General features: G+C 44.8%; 1 protein-coding gene across 2 annotated transcripts in view; it reads right to left on the bottom strand.

Annotated features, from left to right (window-relative positions):
* The window catches only part of arhgef40 (Rho guanine nucleotide exchange factor (GEF) 40), an 84,728-nt gene that overhangs the window by 47,953 nt on the left and 16,914 nt on the right, over positions 1 to 19,861 (bottom strand). For both annotated transcript variants that reach the window (XM_079490408.1, XM_079490407.1), the window contains exons 3-8: positions 18,422 to 18,529; positions 10,061 to 10,346; positions 8,079 to 9,360; positions 4,988 to 5,214; positions 3,781 to 3,957; positions 2,373 to 2,487 (exon numbers count right to left, since the gene is read on the bottom strand). In XM_079490408.1, coding sequence (XP_079346534.1) covers positions 2,373 to 2,487; positions 3,781 to 3,957; positions 4,988 to 5,214; positions 8,079 to 9,360; positions 10,061 to 10,346; positions 18,422 to 18,529 — 2,195 coding nt within the window. The remainder of the gene's footprint in view (positions 1 to 2,372; positions 2,488 to 3,780; positions 3,958 to 4,987; positions 5,215 to 8,078; positions 9,361 to 10,060; positions 10,347 to 18,421; positions 18,530 to 19,861) is intronic.

Raw genomic sequence — 19,861 nt, 5'->3', positions numbered from 1 at the left:
GGGGGGTGGGGGGGGATCAGGGGAAGCAGACAGACACAGATTGCAGTGGGATTAGCTAGAAAGAGGGGACCAGAAACTGGGCCAAATGCACTAGACTAGACAGAATAATTTTAATTCCAAAAATAGTCGGACCGGTTGACAAGTAGTACTGCCTGAAGCTCATAGGTGCAATATCTCCCGAGGCCCAAGTGGGGAATGCCTGTTGGTTGAGTGGAACGGTGTCTTATGGTCGTTTCAAATGGGCAGCGATTAACGTGCCTAGAACTTCATTTTCAATGAGACGTTTGTTTCTATACGTGCAGAGAAGTCGAGGGGCAACAACGCAAGTGTATTTACGTGAGCGCGGCCCTGTGAAATTGGCGCGTGCGTGCTCGTTTCGTGCACACACCCGCGACTGACTAGACCTGGATTCTGTTGAGCTTTTTTTTACGCTTGCGTTGTCGTGCCCCTCATGAGCAGATCTGGAGCAGACCTGTCGCTGATCCAGGCAACAACGTCTGCGTTAGTCGATGCCCATCTGAAAGTACCTTTATGCAGGAGACCCACCTGCACATACAAGTCATGGATCACACATTGCAGTTGTTCATCTAGCTTGGGTGTGTCATGGGTATTAAGAACAGTGACTTCTAAAGACGTGTCAAATCACATTAAATTCAGGAAAGCATTTTAGAAAAAGTGGTTCAAACGGAACAGGTCTGACACAAATTGCTTAATGGACCGAGATGAGAGAACAGAACAGAACACGGAGAGAGAGCATTGAATAAGCCCTTTCTTTTGTTTGTCGTTTCTTCTCTCTTTTAAACCTTTCTTTCTTCTAATGCTTTGCTTTTCCTTTAGTAAACTGATTTACTAATGATATTTTATTTACATCTGAAGACCATTAATTGCTCATTCAGTTATTAAAACAAATATGGAAAAAGATGAGATTTACATTTTGTCGACAAGCCTAACATGGATACTGTACAGGCTAAAATGAAGTTCCTAACATCTGTATGTATGTAATATTGTAGTTTATACCTTATTTGTGAACTTGACTTTTTACTTTTTGGACCCAAAAGTTAATCACCAACTGATCATCAAAGTTGTCATAACTTTCATTACAGTTGTATGGTGCGGAATCTAAATGTTAGAGATTTTGTTTTTTTTGGCCTAGCACCCACTGTCGATGTGCGTGTAATTAGTGTGGTTGCCTATGGGCAACCATACTATTGTTCCCCTTACCTTTTATTTCTTTCTTTTTTTCTTTATTTCTTTCTTTGTTTATTATTCTGTATAAACATTATTTTGCCGTGCTACTCCACAGTTTTTGCCAAACATACTCGAGCCATATGTCAAATCGACCGGCTTCATCGGGAATCGTGTGCTTGTTGATTGATAAGAGAAATGTTGTATAGTTTAATTGATATTAATTAATTAGTGAATTAATTTTCCCCATTCACTTGAATGGGAAAATGGGAAAACTCACATTCAACCATTTGTTTCTCTGAGACCTTAAGGGCTGTAGTTACAACACTTGGAGGGGAGGTTCATAATAATTATGAAAATTAATTAACTTATAATTATATCGGTCGGCCTCATGGTGGCGCTATAACAGCCCACTTTACGTTTTGCATTATAACTCTTGCACGGTAGGTCGTAAGATCTGGATTCCTTGAGTCATGACGCATCTCCCCATATAGGCCACGCCCATTTGCGTCAGGATAGATTTTGCGCCATTTTAAATTTTCTTCAAAACACACTTTTGGATCCTCCAGCTACAGATTTTGGCCAAATCTCACAAGAATCGGTACACATGATCTCCGGACCTATCCGATTAAAACAGCAGAGTCAGAATGTTGATAGTCCATATCGTTCGTCCGTAATCAGCTTCCAAAGTTAGTGGGAGGGGCCTATTTTACAAAAGACGGCACAAATCACGAACGGAATGTCCGATCCATCCCAAATTTTGGTGGCTTAATAAACACAGAGCCAAAAGCTATTCTATTTTCATCTATAGGGGGCGCCACAATTGCAGAAACACTTACCCGTTTGTTGCAAAAACATGATTTCGGGGGGGGGGGGGGGGGGGGGGGGGGGGGGAACCCTCCCAATTACTTACACATGATCACAAGGGTGACTTTACATTGTAATTGGCTAGCAAAATTACCGGGAGGGGACTATATTAGCGAGTGAGGCAACCACACTTTGCAATTTCCCAGAATTGCTTCTTTCTAGTTAAGTATGCTTTGAAGTCTGCAGATCATTCACATGAAGTTTCATGAAAATCTGCCGATCCATTCTCAAGTTCACTGTACAGACATGCTGTACAGTGAACACACACAGGACAGGAGTGAATACAATCCCCTCCCACTGCAGTCAGAGATGATACTTACCGGGTGATGGTGTGGTAGCAGACAAGCACCCGGGCAAGCTCGTCCTCGCAGTAACCCTCTTCAGGAAGATGTGCGTCTGTGACGACCAGCGCCCGTCCCAGCCTGTCTACCGTACCTGGAGGACAGACAGACAGACAGACAGACAGACAGACAGACAGACAGACAGACAGACAGACAGAGGGATGTTGGATGCTGCTTAAACCCATGTCCAAAACCGTTCCTATTTCATTATCAATTTAAAAAACATTTAAACAACACGTCTCATATTCGTCATACATTAGATTTCTGTCTACATCACTCAGCTGTATTTTGGACATTTACAGATTAGAAGAGACCTAGAACTGTAAACATGAGTGAATTAATACACTTCAATAATAGAAGAAACTCAACAAATGTTATATGATGTTTAGAGCAGTGGTACAGTAGAGAGATGTAGACACAGTAAGCTGAATTCATGGATGAAATGTTCACGCATTAGAACCACCGATTCTCAATCTCTGGTTGCACAACTCCAGACTTCAAAACGCCCCCTCGAAACTTCACATGCCCTGCCCAGCAGCCAAAAATGTAATTTCTGGCACGGCCACCGCTTCCGATATTAATTTAGTAACGTCTGAAACCGGAGCTTGCTGAGCGAAGGATTGAAAGAGAGAAAGACAGTGGAATGAAAATGACAGAAAACAAGAAGAGAGAGTTGAACAAAGACAGGAGTAATGGGGAAATCATTCTAGGCAAAGAGAAAATAATATCGACCACTTCTCCCCTCCACAGTCCACACCCAGAAAAGAAAAACAGAAGTGTTCAGAAAAGCTACTTAACCACCTAACCTCCATATGGTTGAGCAGTGTATTTTCTGTTTTCTATTATTGTGGGGAAAGCATTCGCTGAAATATACTATGTAACTATGTATGCATTTAATTCCATGCCAGTTATTAATTCATTCTTTCTCCCCTGCCGCAATCCTTTTATTCTGAGCTTTTGTTTTGAAGGAGACAAATTCACAACACCTGAAGCAGAAGTGAAAACCGTCTATGTAAAATCTGACGCAGTGTTCACCCCAAACATAGATTTTGTAACAGTGATCGGAAATCGGGGCCGATTTAGACATTTTCAATTTAGTTATCGGCCGTGAATAAAGCTTGTTTTGATTAGAATCAGAATCCGCGATAAAAGCATTTGAAAGAATTTAAACAACTGGAGGTGGATGGGCAGTCATCTTGTTTCCGGCTCATTGACTGTTTTCTCGCATAGCAACTCAGAGCTATTCATATGATCTATCTTAATCACTATAAAACATTAAAAGGCGAGTATACTCGTCCTTGGCCAGCCATGGTGCTATTTGAAAAGACGAGTATAGTTTGTCTACGGCAGGGAATGTGTTTTAAAGACACAAACACAGGAAACTGACCTGTCAACTTGAGCTTCCCTGATTGGAGAAGGGCTGTTTCAACCTCCCTTAGCAGAGGAGGCTCTTTGGACGAAAGGCCGTTTGATTGGTCGGAACATGTCTGTGACTCCGCCTCACCGCCAGAGGCGTTTGGTAGGGATTGGCTAGGTGAGTCAGGTAAACATTCTGACTTGGTGTCTGTGGAAAGATGCAGAAAGACAATGTGAGAATACAATACACATGGACATTTAGAGGTAGCAAATAGTTAATCAAAGAAATATTGTTAATAGATGATACAAAAATAACCCATTTGAATGAAAACCAGCTGCAGCAAGCTCTCGTTTAATGAACATCTATAATCAGAGAAACGGTTGGATGGCACTTACACCCGCCTTCTAATGAGAGCGCACAATCTGTCCTGGAAGAGCCACCCATCGACTAATCTAATATACGGCAACCTTCCCCGTGTTTCTTCACTAGTCCGATCCAGAAGAACACAGTTTGCTGACAATGAGGTTATATCTTTCCTTCTTCTCTGGAGTCCTGCCTCAAAGCAGACCAGAGGTAGAAAACTGTCGTTCCCTGATGTCATCGCTAGGGACCCATGCATCAGTAAGCAGAAACTGGGGATGGCAATGAAGGACCGGAAAGTCTGGCGTGGCATTGTGAAATCTATGATCTCGAAAATATTTAATTCAATTAATTTCAAAAACAAAAATAGCAGATCTACAAGCTCACAATGGGGCTGCGATGCGACATATTGTGAGCTTGTAAATCTGCAAAATCTTTTGTATTATTGTGTGACACCGTTGTACGGCAAAGTATAAAGTAAGACTTAAAAGTCTTAGAAGATTATAAAAAGATTAAAAAATATATAATAATTCAAAAAAGTAGAATAGAATAGAATAGAATGATCGCTAAGAAGATAAACGAAAACACAACACACAAGACCAAAGCTCATAACTTAAGATTCTTATTGTATGATGAACGAAAGCAGTAGTATTGGCCGTAGGGTTGTCCCGATTTCCCAAATGATCGGAATCGGATCGGGAGCAAAAAAACTTGATCGGGACATCCCTATTCCCGATTGATATTGTCTGTGATTTTGGATATTGTACTATTGTGATATGGCATAAGTGTTCTATAAAAATATAAATATCGGATCGGGTAAAATGTAATGATCGGAATCGGTTTTGGGTGTTCTTATAAAAACTGTGTATAATCAAACCTGAAGGCTGACTGTCCTCTGCTCCCTCGTTAGACGTAGCGTTTTCTTCGTTGTTGGACCTGCCCGCTGTGTGCTGCTGTGTGCATTCTGATTGGTCGTCCTCTGTGATTGGTAGCGTAGCGGCCGAGGAGCGAGCAGCTTTGGCCTGTGGTTTGGAAGCTTTCTGGCTGCCATGACGGCCACCGGACCTGGCCCTCCCTTTGGCTCCCCTCCCCTTCCTCTTCCTCCTGCAACACACCAGGTGTGGTGGTGACCGTTAGAGCAAGGGTTCCCAAAGTTGTCAGGCCGCGACCCCCTCCAAAATAATCCTATTTTAACTGGAGACCCCCAAAATAATCCTATTTCAACTGGGGACCCCCCCAAATAATCCTATTTCAACTGGGGACCCCCCCCCCCCCCCCAAATAATCCTATTTGAACTGGGGACCCCCCCCCCCCAAATAATCCTATTTGAACTGGGGACCCCCCCCCAAATAATCCTATTTGAACTGGGGACTACTTGGAATTGTAGGCATTACATAATAAGGTCCCTATTTTTGTCAGTGCCTTCACTGCCTTACCCCTTATCCCTAAACTTCTTTGCCTTTTTTTTACTATTTTGAAAAACATAAAAAAATTGTTCAACTAGCCGATCTACATCAACACATTGTTAGCTTGCGTATCGGCTATTTGATCTATTCAATTTTTTTTTTTTTAAACAGTAAAAAAAGAAGTTTAGGCATAAGTGAAAAGTTTAGGGATAAGGGCACTTTTGAAAATAGGGCATGTCGAACTACAAGCTCACAACACCTCACACTGCGAGCCGTTGTGAGCTTGTAGATAGGCTATATTCACAATGTTTGCCTCTTTCTTACGGAATATATGCCAATTTGGTCAATTTGGTATTAAAAACGTCTATAAGTCATTATAGCCAAACCTGTAATCACTCAAAGTTGTGCACATAAAAAGTGTGCACATGAATAGCTTTGCACATAGTTGACTGTTTTACATACAATATATACTCTTAGCATTGCCTTGTTGTTATTTTGCTGCCATGCTGAGGAAGACCTGTTAGATTGAACTTGAAATGCCTCCGTTGTTTTGTCTGTGGAGAGGTAAATACACTACTATGGTATAGAGATGGGAAATTAATCGGTCATCACATCTGTGCATGCATAATGTTTTTGTTTTAATATATTCCACGTGTATGTTATGAAGTTGGGTGCACGGCGTGCATTCCTCAATTCTAAAAATAGTGCTAGTCAAACAAACTACACATCCGGAAAAACGCTGTTGGCACTGCCCACCGGCTCACGGCCCCAGACGATATTATGGAAAAGGCTCTATTCTGACGCAAATGTTGGACCAAGCTTTAACACATTTTGGGCGGGAACCCCTTTTGGTGTTTTAAACATTATGTTGTAATTTAGCTATTGAAAAATAGCAGATCTACAAGCTCATAGCGCGCCACCGAGTGGCGCGCTATGAACTTGTAGGTCTGCTATTTTTGAAAAATCGTTAAAATGTGCCTCAAATCTTTCAGAAAATTGTCATGATTTAGAAAACTTTTTTTTTTTTTAAATTTCGACGTCAGGCCTGAATGGGTTAACCAGTGGTGGAGGAAGCACACAATGTACGTACATACATACGTACATACGTACATACGTACATACATACATACATACATACATACATACATACCAGGACTTGTATGTTACAAGCAATACTCTAAATATTATTCAAAGTCATTTGCAAATAAACAAAGTAATCTTTGTGTGAAAGGGACTTTACACATCCGTATTCTGGGGCGAACATTAACCGAAAGTAGCAGATTTCAATAGCAGTATTTTGGGCAAAGAGGTTTGGTGTAGAGGGAAAAAAACAGCAGATCATGTACCGAGCCAAAGGTCAAGTTTACAAAGCATTGACGGTTTACGTGGTTAAATGTCTGAAAACACACATTTAACTTGAATCCGATATAAGTCTAGTGGGGGTCCCTGCTTCATGTCTCTCTCTAAGCTAAGAGGTCCTTGGCCTGAAAACGTAGAAGACCCCTGGTTTAACCCATTTTGGGTGGGAACCCCTTTTGGTGTTAGCATTATGTTATGCTTTAGCTATTGAAAAATAGCAGATCTACAAGCTCATAGCGCGCCACCGAGTGGCGCGCTACGAGCTTGTAGGTCTGCAATTTTTGAAAAAAGAAGAACCACTGACATAGAAACATAGCTTTTTCAGAAAACTGTCAGGATGTAGAAGACATTTTTAGAATCTGATCTCAGGTCAGAATGGGTTAAATGATTGAAACATTGACAGGTACTTTCCACCACTGGACCTTAACAAGCCCACTGACTTCTGCTTTGATTTAGTAGCGTATATACATTTTCCTCACCATTTCCCAGAAATGTTAACAAGCCAACTTTGTGTCACCTCTGATTCCGTCCGTGATGGCTTATTTAGTGTTCCAATACAGTGCATAACACAGTGCAGATGTTGCATTGAGATGACTGCACCACTATAAAAAGTGATTTGATCAAAGGTAACAAAATACTAACTGGCTATAGCCAAGGCTAGTGGTAATTTCTCTGGGCTGTTAGCATTTTGCGGTTTGTCAAATTTATAGCACAATAATGTGCACTTTTTTGGAAACATATTGTCTGAAATTTTGTGGAGTCCAATGTATGCATTTTAGCCGCATGCAGCTGAACAAACAGGCAACTTAATTGTTAGCCGCATGTGTAAACGATGCACTCAATCAAGACCATAATGCACAGCCATATGTCGTGCATCACGCCCATTTGTTGGGCCTACAGTAAATGGAAAGGAAGAAATTACATTAGTTTCACATTTGTCTTGTTTCCCCCTTTTTTCAGTTACAGTGCTTTGCTATCTTCTTCTGAGTGACCACATGTGAGTAATGTGCAACGCCGATCAATTTTACATAGCAGTGTTACACCACATTCCATACAAAACCTCAAAATGGATTGCGTGGGTGCGTGTGTGCGTGCGTGCGTGTGTGCGTGCGTGCGTGCGTGCGTGCGTGCGTGCGTGCGTGCGTGCGTGCGTGCGTGCGTGCGTGCGTGCGTGCGTGCGTGCGTGTGTGCGTGCGTGCGTACCTCGGTGCTCTGTATCCTGCTGTTTTGACCTCCTTTCCTTTCGGACACACTTGATCTTCTGACTTTCCTTCAACCTTTTCCTTTAGCGAGGTGTCTTGTGAGTCAGAACCAGCACCTGGTCCAGAAGGTTCTGTGGGGTTACCTGACTCCCCTTCGCTACCGCACTGAGATTCCTGCGTTGTAGATCCAGTAACCAATGGGACGTCGGTATTCCCTTCACTTCCCGGCACGCCGACAAACGCTCCCCCGGCATTTAGTCCACATTCTGGCTGGTCTAAAGTGGGTGTAGTGGCATCACTGTCTCCATTCAGTGGTTTATCAGCTTCCTCAAACACCGAGTCAGACTGAGAGCTGTGATCCGATTGGCCCTCCACGCGTGCTTTGCAGGCCTCACTGGCCACCAGACTGTCAGTGCTTCCGTGGCTGTCCCTGCACGGCAGTGTGGGCACGTTGCCGTCCCTCTCCCGGCCCACCCCGGGTCTCCTCTCCTTGACGGGACCTTCAAAATAAAGCCCCCCTCCTCCACCAAGGCCTCCCGGGCCTCCTCCGCCCATTTTACTTCCCTCGTCGGAGTCGTGGAGAGACGAGGAATACGACCTGCTCGCTCTGCCCGAGGCCGTGACCCTCGGCGGGGGCCCGGAGGGCGACGGATCGGTCCTGGCCGTCGCCGCGTCTCTCTTGCCGCCCCCCGGGACCGCGCGACAGCCGACCGTGCCGTCTAGCCTCCCGTACCCCCAGGCCTTTCCCCGGCGCAGCTTGATGGCTTTGCTCCGGCGGCACAGCGGCAGCGTCTTGGTCTTACAGATGCCGTGCATCTCCAGGTACCTCTGCCTGGGGTCGGCCCCCCCGTCGGGGCCCCCCCTGGGCTCCAGGAGCTCCACGTAGTCCCCGTCCGTGTGGCGGCACGGCCTCCCCATGCACGGCCTCCCCATGCACCCCATGGGAGGCCTCCCCATGCGCCCCAGGCCGTCCTCGCTGCGCCTCCGCCGCGGCAAGGCCAGCTCCGAGTCCACGCCGTCCGGCGGGAGGTCCTCGTCGTCCTCCTCCTCGTCCCAGGACCAGGATGAGTCCAGTTCCCCGGAGGATGAACCGCCCCAGCCCACTCCCAGGCTGCTGCCCCCCTCGCTGGGCAGGCGGCCCAGCAGCGACCCCTCCTCGCTGGCGGACATCAGCTCGTCCGCGGTGGGGTCGTGGACGAACTTGGGGTAGACCACCTCCTTCCAGGGGAGGCGGGCGATCCCGTCGCACGTGCTGACCAGGCAGGTGTCCAGGCCGCCTCCGACTGGCTCGGGTGAAGATGAGAAAAGAAAGGTGTGAGGAATAGAGTCAGAGAGAATGCATTTTTCATCATACTAGGACTCCAATCTCCATTCTCCACAAAGCTCTTTCAAAAGCATCAAAAGTAGCAGACATGCAAGCTCGAAACGCGGCATTAAACAACGCGTTTTGAGCTTGTTGATCTTCTACTTTTGCTGTTTTTTAATTGGAATCAAGACAATATCCATATGGTGATATGAGACTAGATACCATCTGGGATTTTGGATGTCGTAATGTTGTGATATGGCTGATAAGTGTCTTTTCCAGGTTTTAATCATTTCAGGCTGAAATAAGCATAATTTTACACTTCAACATTTTTCATAATTATAGCAAAAATAGCCTGTTTACAACCTCAACTGGGAGACGTGCTATTTTCAATATAAAATTTGGTTATAGATATTTTGATAGTTAGTTTTTCATGTCATACACTCGCACTAAATGTATACTTTGCCTACAAGGCTGAATAAAAGTGTGAATAATGAATATGAGAAAGAGTCCAAAAGCACCCTGGCTGGTAATCCAGTCTGGCAGTGTACCGCGGGTTCGACTCCCGATCCCGACGGTCTTTACTGCGTGTCACCCCCCCATCTCTCCCCAATTCCTGTCAGCCTACTATCTATCCCTCTATGAAAAAATAAAAGGAGAAAATGAAAGTCCTCCCTCACCCTCTCTCTTGTGACCCCGCTCCTTGTTGACGCTGTGCAGCCACTCGGTGGTGAACACCAGGGGGTGCTGTGACTCAGGCACCAGGATCTCCTGGACGGTGCGGCCCCCCGGGGCCAGGCACTTCAGGGCCAGCCGGGGGCAGCGAGTCGAGAAGGGCACCACCTGCAGGTAGAAGTCGGTGGCACGCAGGAGCCGCCAGTCCAAGGTGGAGAGCTGCACCACCACCTTCTCTCCCAGACACAGGGGCCAGCCGGAGTGGAGGAACAGGCAGCCCAGATACTGAGACTGAGAGAGACGGAGAGAGAGAGAGAGAGGGTAGAATGGAAAACAGAGGGATAGGGATGGTAAATAATTATAAATAAAAAATAGTTGAAATGTGTCCAAAAAATAGATGTCCGATAATATCGGGGAGCTGATATTATTGGCCGATACACAGTATCGACAGGATTCGAATTCCACGACATGAGATGTGTGATGATGTTCTTACCTGACATTAGCCTTAGTGGGAAAAAAGCCAGCATGTATCGGAATTGGTTATATCGGAATCGGAAATTAAGAGTTGTACAATATGGGAAAATCGGATATGGGCCAAAAAGCCATCCCTAGTGCAAAATCTTCTGTGTGTTGAAGTAGGCCTACTTGAACTTGAAGGTCTGGTTGATGCCAATACTTGCAGTGAAAAATCGACGTCATACCGAACAAACATATATTGCTTTATCGCCATATAATAGTCCAGTTGAAAAAGAAGGCCCTTACACACATGGGGTGCCATGTGTGTAAGGGCCTTAAGCCTGATATGTTGTTGTACAACAGTGTTGCATATGGAGAGTGTTGCTATTTTTGCCGCACCACAATGAATATAAATTACGCTTATAGACCTAGGCTATTTTTGAGACTTTTCAACTGTAATGGCATGCCCAAAATAGGGACACCAGGGTTATTTAATAGGGCTCGACACACATTTTCTTTTAGAAGCCTGTAATAGCCCAACAACCCCCACTAGTTAAAGTTCATTTGTGAGAACACGAACACACACACACACACACACACACACACACACACACACACACACACACACACACACACACACACACACACACACACACACACACACACACACACACACACACACACACACACACACACACACACACACGTGCAGCCTCTGTTCATTGATGCTCTCCTTTTCCCCAAATCATCCCAATTTCACCAGTTAGCATATTTGTTCACTGTTGACAAAGCCTCTCTCTCAGGAATCAAGGCCCAGCTGAAGAAGTATTCATTCATTCATGATTCATCCATTCATTCATTCAGCAGGTGAAGGAATTGGAACAGAGGAACAGAAAGACTACTAGTCATACAACTGAGAAACGGAGAGGAATAATTACCATGTTAACTAATTAGACTGATATGTAGTTATGATATGAATGCAGACCGTAGCTAGCCCCTAGCTAATACTTAGCTATAGCTTTTCGCTCCTATGCCACCAAAATATGGAACGCCCTACCAACAGTCATTAAGACATGTGAATCCCTTGACTCCTTCAAAACCGCTCTCAAAGGGCACCTACGGACGGCTGCAATTCGAAACTGGCCCCCGTAAAATCGGAATCCCCCCCCCCTTTTTTCCCCCTCACTGTATATGTTTCTTTTCCCTTTTTACCTCCTTTATGATGAATTCCTGTTCTGTTCTGTTCTTTGGCTATATAGAAGTGTCTATTTGTACGTCTCTAAATGCTTTGATGAATTGAACAAGGTGGACCCTCTTGTAAACAAGTGTAATGCTTTATTGGGTCGTCCACTCACAGTTAACAGTCTTTGTATTGAGTTGTGCTTGAAATATACTGTAATTCTGCAAACATTAATAAATATTTCAATCAATCAATCGAAGCTGCTTCTACATTTAACGCAATGTAAGTATAAGTAACCCATAAGGCATACAGTATCTCCATGCTCGCAAGCTTGTAGATCTGCTAATTTTAAAATGTGTGGGAATTTTGAAATGTTTTGAAAATCTCTCCCCAAAATAGGGAGGCCAAGTTTAAAAGTGCTAAGCACTTATATGAACCGTTTGAACTGTTTCCCCATAGGCAATGAAGAGCAATTTACACATACAGTCAGCTAGACTCACTCTAGTCTTAACAGTAATAAAACTCTTCAGTGGCAGACAACCTCACGTGGGTGTGCCTGCCTGCCTGCCTGACTGCCTGCCACACAAGTGGAAATAAAGTCATAGACATATGACTCACACACAGTGAGTTATACAATGTTTCTTTCTTTCTGTGTCAGTGTCAAACTGCTTAGCTAGCATGACAGAGCGCGAGGACAGCAGATAAACCGCAGAATAGCCATGCTGAGTGAGTCACACTGGAAACGTGTAGAAAGAAAGTACGTCGAGCTGTCAGAGCGGGCCGGCCACCGAAAAAACAAACCCCCCTGGCTGGCTTACGGACAAACGCAACTCATCACGGTCCCCTTCACACCGCTCTGCTATAGCGCTGTGTGGAATACTGGTTCGCCCGAACACAACATCCATACGTACACACACAGTACAGCGAGGCGTTCCAAGTGTCATAAAATAACCGTTAAATCCGGTTAGGAGGTAGAAGTGAGGGCCACTTTAGCAGGTCTGTGCCAAATTGGCCAAATGGTTTCAAATAGTGAAAATAAAGATCTACAAGCTTGGTTAATGCCTCGCTTTGTGTTTGTGACGCACTGCAAGCTGATATTAGAGCAGCTATTCTCCCTATTGGTCACACAACGGAATAGCGTTAACTGACCTACTGTACATAAAACAATCAAACAATCAAAACAAACAAACAAACAAACATTGATCCATAAGTTACACCCACCTTAAGCGGTCCTGACTCCTGTCCTGCATCAAACCAGCAACTTTCTCCCAGTCCCCCTGGGTGTAAAGACAACTAAAACACTCATACTCTACTACGCCACCATTGCTGTTGTGTCTCAGCTGTTCGCATGCAGCCACAGAAAATCTCCTCTCCTCTCCTCTCCTCTCCACTCCACGTCTCAAACCCCCTCCCCGTGCATGCCCTCCAGACTCACGAGACATGATCAGATTATATTCCTGGCTCAGCCTCCCTTTTTCATCACTCCCTGAACTCTCTCTTTCTTTCTCTCTCTCTCTCTTTGCTGTTTCAATGTCTTCCCCTCATTAGCCCCTAGCCCCATTAGCCTGTTCTTATTTTTTCATCGTTGTTGAGTTCCAGGGAAGGGAGGGGGGGGTGTCTGATATTAGCACAGTAAAATCCTCAGTGTCGATTTATCTCAGAGTTCAAAACAAAATGGACCCATAAAGGATGTGTTCAGTTTCTGTGAAGCTAGTGTAGTCATAACATGTCCAAATTGTTCATTTTCAGAGTTACAGATCCGCAAGGGTCCATTTTGGTTGTTCACCATCAAATCATTTTGCTGTGGGCCCCCTCAAGGACCCCTGCTGGGGGTCCCCCAACCCCCACTCTGTGGCGTTTTGACATTGTCGATGCTCGTCTTACGTACGCACTAACACTACAACTGCACCCCAACTAGTGCTGATTTTGTCGAATAAAACTATGACAAGAAATGTTCGTCGACTACCCTTTTCCACAGATGAAAAATTAAGTTTTAATTAAAATTAAAACTAAGCTATGATGACTAAAACTAAGACTAAATATATTGACAGTTTCGTCAACAAATAAAAACTACACTAAAATATTAGGGAGGAAGTAGTGGAGAAGAGATCCAGTACAACTGGATGGGTGCATTTTGGTTGTGCTCGGGTGTTGCGCTCTGCATTAGGCATTACGAAAACTGTAGAATTTAGTCAACTAAAATCACATTTCAGGTGACTAAAATCTGACTGAATGGAATTTTATTCAAATGACTGCAACTAAATTTGTTGTCAAGATCAACACTGCCCCCCCCCCCCCCCCCCCCCACCCACGCCTCCCTGTCTGTCTTTCAAAGTCCCCCAGTGTTCCTCCCTCACACACCCAACCCCACCTCCGTTTCTCTAACATCTCTCAATTGGTCCACTATAGTCTGGAACTTGAGGCCTCTCTTCTTTTTCTCACACACACACACACACACACACACACACACACACACACACACACACACACACACACACACACACACACACACACACACACACACACACACACACACACACACACACACACACACACACACACACACACACACACACACACACACACACACACACACACACACACACACTGAATGAAAGCCACGATCATTCTCCCACGCCCACCCCTTGTCTCTCTCTCTCTCTTTTTTCCTCCTCCTCTTCCCAATGCCCGCCCGCTACCTCTCTCTCTTTTTACTCCTCCTCTCCCCGCTCCTTCTCTCTCTCTCTCTGCACAGCAGTCACACATACACATATGGAAAGAATTATTTTCATGACTCACACTCTCAACTCTCGTCCACGGCAGCCTCACTCAGTAACAATGAAACACAGTTTGCCCCAATGCAATGCTTCTGGTGTGTGTGTGTGTGTGTGTGTGTGTGTGTGTGTGTGTGTGTGTGTGTGTGTGTGTGTGTGTGTGTGTGTGTGTGTGTGTGTGTGTGTGTGTGTGTGTGTGTGTGTGTGTGTGTGTGTGTGTGTGTGTTGCTATACTTGTGTGGACCAAATGTCCCCACAAGTATAGCAGAAAATCAGAAATAGACATTGTGAAGACCATTTTTCCGGTCCTCCTAGTGTTGGTGTTGTGCACCAAAACACTGCTGATCTACAAGCTCACAACGCGTGGCATCGTGACACGTTATGAGCTTGTGGATCGGCAGTTTTTGGGCTTGGGAAATCACTGTCCTAAAATGTTGGTCCACACAAGTATAGTAATTAAAACCTGTGGGGGTGTTTTCATAAAATATTATGGGGAATATGTGAGGGAATGAGCCTGTGGATTTGTTGCTAAATAATGTCTGTTTTTCCATGCACGTGTGCATGCATGCTTGTGAAGGGAACATACACAATATGAGACCTGGATGTAAGTGATAAAGAAAGGTTCTGCATTCACATATTTGTGAGATGCTGCTACCTTTCAGGATTTAAATTATTTCAAGGATTCAAATCCAAGGCAGCAGATGGAGAAGCTCAGAGCCTCAGAACATGTCGCTAAGAACAGGGGTTCTCAACGTTTTTGGCCGGGGACCCCCGAAAATGCTTTGGCAACGTCTCGGGACCCCCGCCCCGCCCCCTCCCGACCCCCAATATAAATTGACTGCTACAATAACCTTAAACCATTTTGGGCGGGAACCCCTTTTGGTGTTTTAAGCATTGTTATAATTTAGCTATTTAAAAATAGCAGATCTACAAGCTCATAGCGCGCCACCAAGTGAAAATAATTTGGGGACCCCCTAAAATAATTTGGCGACCCCCCGAGGGGTCGCGACCCACGGGTTGAGAACCCCTGGCTAAGAAGACTAGAGGCTTATTCATGCATCTCCAATGGGGATCCTTTAACCCATTTAGGCCTGATGTGGACATTTAAAAAAGAAAAGTCTTCTAAAACATGACAGCTTTCTGAAAAACCTATGTTTCTACAGTATATCTAGAACAAAACCGTTATAGGTGAAGGCTCTACTCAGGGAGTCAAGTTGATAGTCTCTGTAGCTGATGGGTGCAGATTCTTGAAGATCAATGGAAAAAGGGAATATCCGTACTCTCTTGTATAAAGTTTGAGTTTCTTTATTTCATTGAAAACACAATCAGCAGCAGTCCACCTAGAGAAACGAACGCGTTTCGGCACGCAGGCCTTCCTCAGCGTTCCAAACTCACTGAGTTTGAAACGCTGAGGAACTTGATTTGTTGCTTAAATTCCCGATTATTAGGCATGGAGGGACAGCAGTGCCCAGTGGTAACATCAGCGCCAGTGCCATAGAGTAAGACAGAGTTACGACAACTCCGTTCACTTCATGGGGCCAGTCCAATGGCAGCTCTTCTACATAGACTTCTATTGGTTTGTCCCTTTAAAAGGGACAACTGGAAGTTTACGGAATGCATTGGAGTCTATGGGCTCGCGCGAGTACATGAACCACGTGAAATCAGGGAAACGGCTGGATGGCACTTACACCCGCCTTCTAATGAGAGCGCAAAATCTCTCTTGGAAGAGCCACCCACCGACTTCTCTAATATACGGCAACCTTCCCCGTGTTTCTTCACTAGTCCGATCCAGAAGAACACAGTTTCCCGGCCACTGCTACAGAGCTGATCACGAGGTTATATCTACCCTTGTTCTCTGGAATCCTGCCTCAAAGCAGACCAGAGTTGGAAAACTGTCATTCCCTGATGTCATCGCTAGGGACACATGCATCAGTAACTGGGGGTTGCAATGAAGGACCGGGAGGTCTGGCGTGGCATTGTGAAAACCATGATGTCGACCGCGGTCGAAAAATGATGATGATGTAGCAAAAACTCAAGAGTAACTAAATGCCATTGGACAGCCAACTAGTGCTGCACGATTCTTGCTCAAATTTAGAAATGAGATCGCATGATTCAGGTGTCTGAATCTAGATCTTGATCTTTTTTGAGAGCTTGTCGATCGGCTATTTACTGCGAAAGCTTTCCTCACAATACGGATGCTGCGGTTTAAGTGGTTAGTCGGCTAAGAATTAATTTAGGCGAGGCCAGCCTATAAATGAAACTGGGATTTGGTGTGTTTTTCAGAGACATCACACCAGGACATGTGCAGTATTATGTAGCTATAGTAGAGATGGAGTGTCTTGCATTGTGACAAAACTGTGACCTTTTCACTACAAGATGGTCTCTCTAAGGCTAAGCACTGGGTCAACCACTTGGCCACACACATCAATTTTGAAATGAAAGTAATTTCATGATTTATCACTGTCATTACACAGTAAATGACTCAATGTTAATTTAACTCTGAGCGTGTACAAATGTAAGAGTCCATTAGATGACATTCTGTACACTCTTCGAGTTATAAATGGATAAATGAACAGTGAGGATTTGGTACAGCGAAACAACGGTTGTTTGTACATCTCTGCACCGATGTCACCAAGACAGAAACTTAGGTTACACGTGTAAGCCGTGTTCTCTGAGTGACATGATTCATGTGCGACCATGTCAAACCCTTTCCTCTATGTTGGCCTTCCATCCACATTAACCCATTCAGACCTGACGTCGAAATGAAAAAAACGTTCGCTCTGAAAGAATATATACCTATTCAAAGATTTGTCCCGCATTGTTACGATTTTTCAAAAATAGCAGACCTACAAGTTCATAGCGCGCCACTCGGTGGCGCGCTATGAGCTTGTAGATCTGATATTTTTCAATAGCTAAAGCATAACAGAATGCTTGAAACACTAAAAGGGGTTCCCACCCAGAATGGGTTAAAGATAAAGACCTGGTGGAAAGGCTATTTCTGCTCATTTTATTTAGAGGTTTCAGTCTGAAGCGGTGTTTCAACCAATCAGAAGGTCCCCAGAAGCAGAAGTTTGTTCATTTCTTACCTAAATGTTTTCAAATTCATACAATGAGAAATACACCGTCTGGACGCCATCTTGAACGAGATTCAAAACGGAGTAGCTATGTAATTAAAATCAGGTGTGTTTGGAGGAACATACAGATATGGGAATCACCCGTGTGAATGAAATAAAGATTCATATTTATTCATAAGGGTCATCTGAATACACACATTTAATTTATTGTTAGGTATGTCCATATTATGTAGACAAAAGCAAGGGCTCGCAACTCACTTTGTAATGCTCCAGGTTACTTTTATTCACCAACACAGCAGGCAAGACATACAACTTTTCAACCAGTATAGGTCTCTCAAATTTCTTGAGAAAGACCTGTACTGGTCGAAACTTGAAACGTTGTATGTCTTGCCTGCTGTGTTCGTGAATAAAAGTAACCTGGAGCATTACAAAGTGAGTTGCGAGCCCTTGCTTTTGTCTACATTATCTGTCAGTTTAACAGTTTGGCTCAGCACCAAGACCGGACGATGTGCGTTATATTATCCTATTTTGAATGTCCATATTATGACCACAGATATGCTCTAAAAGGGTGATTTTTATTTTTCACCACGTCTTTAACCACCAGAAGCATACAGTAGTATATCTATTCAAAAATGCTCTCCAAAAAATGCATGCATTAAAATGCATCGCATCAGTGTGCGGTCAGGGTAGATCAGATATGTTCACAGTGCGACACCATCGCACGATAAAGTATAAAATAAGTGGTTGAAGAATCCTTTAAACGTTCATCCATTGCACACGTGCCAAATAAAGTGATTGTGATTCTTTGTGCGTGCGTGCGTGCGTGCGTGCGTGCGTGCGTGCGTGCGTTCTAATCCAGAGTGCTTGGAATGTGGAACTCACACAGGCATGCTGCTGGAGCTTGTGGAGGAGATGTTTGGCCGGAACAAAATAGTCGAGGAGATACCGGAGGCTGTCGTGCTGATAAGTGGACTCCAAGACCGAGAAGACCTGGGCAAACACGCAAACAGACACACACACAAACAGGAGAGGACGGATTAGGATGACTACTACAGCATCGGAACAGATCATCAATCAACATAGTCACACCCACTATCCAAAAATCACACTTGTGTGAAGCGAGGGGTGCGCGCTGTGGCTGCCACAGGGCATTTATTCATTGCGGAATGCAGATTCACTGCCACTATATGCGTTACGAGACATGAATGCAGTGTGTTATGGTATAAAACGAAACCAGTCACAAGAGGTATTTATATAAGCCACATGCCGTTCTCACTCGTGTCATTTAGTATCCTAAACAACATGGACATAAAAAGTCCATAGACGATTTTTGTTAAAGGTGCTCTAAACATGGACTCCATGGACTTGGCTGCCATAACATGACAGAATTTCAAAAGGGTACATCAACACATTGTGTGCCCAGGACGTCTCCAGACGTCTTTATAATCACCCCCTGTGGTGCCCAAGACTCCTGGGCGACTTCTTTGGGAATTTTTCATTGAAAATAAATCGGCCAAATCAGCTGGGCACTCTAGCGTCTTTATTCTGAATAATCCATGGGCATCTGTTGTAAGAAAAAAACTCTCTCTCACACCAGTCTGCCAGTGATCACCTTCCCCTGTGCCAATGTTGGCACCCTCACCCCACTGAGCAGACTGAACATATTGGTTCTTGGTCCCGCACCCCACTGAGCAGACTGAACATATTGGTTCTTGGTCCCGCACCCCACTGAGCAGACTGAACATATTGGTTCTTGGTCCCGCACCCCACTGAGCACACTGAACATATTGGTTCTTGGTCCCGCACCCCACTGAGCACACTGAACATATTGGTTCTTGGTCCCGCACCCCACTGAGCACACTGAATATATTGGTTCTTGGTCCCGCATGCACCCCACTGAGCAGACTGAACATATTGGTTCTTGGTCCCGCACCCCACTGAGCACACTGAATATATTGGTTCTTGGTCCCGCACCCCACTGAGCACACTGAATATATTGGTTCTTGGTCCCGCACCCCACTGAGCACACTGAATATATTGGTTCTTGGTCCCGCACCCCACTGAGCACACTGAATATATTGGTTCTTGGTCCCGCACCCCACTGAGCACACTGAATATATTGGTTCTTGGTCCCGCACCCCACTGAGCAGACTAAGCTGTATCAGTAGCTAGTGATCATCCTCCCTGATCCACAATGTGATTGTCGGGGACAAGCGCTGTTCTCGCTAAAAGCTCTGCCAGGAGCGGTGCTATTGTCAATGACGAAATGTCCACTAACGATTTCGCTACTCGCCGAAACAAGGTCAATTTAACGACGTTGAA

The sequence above is a fragment of the Electrona antarctica genome (genome assembly GCF_951216825.1).
Source record: "Electrona antarctica genome assembly, chromosome: 21".
Taxonomy (NCBI): Eukaryota; Metazoa; Chordata; class Actinopteri; order Myctophiformes; family Myctophidae; genus Electrona; species Electrona antarctica.
This window is presented reverse-complemented; position numbering and strand designations above follow the sequence as displayed.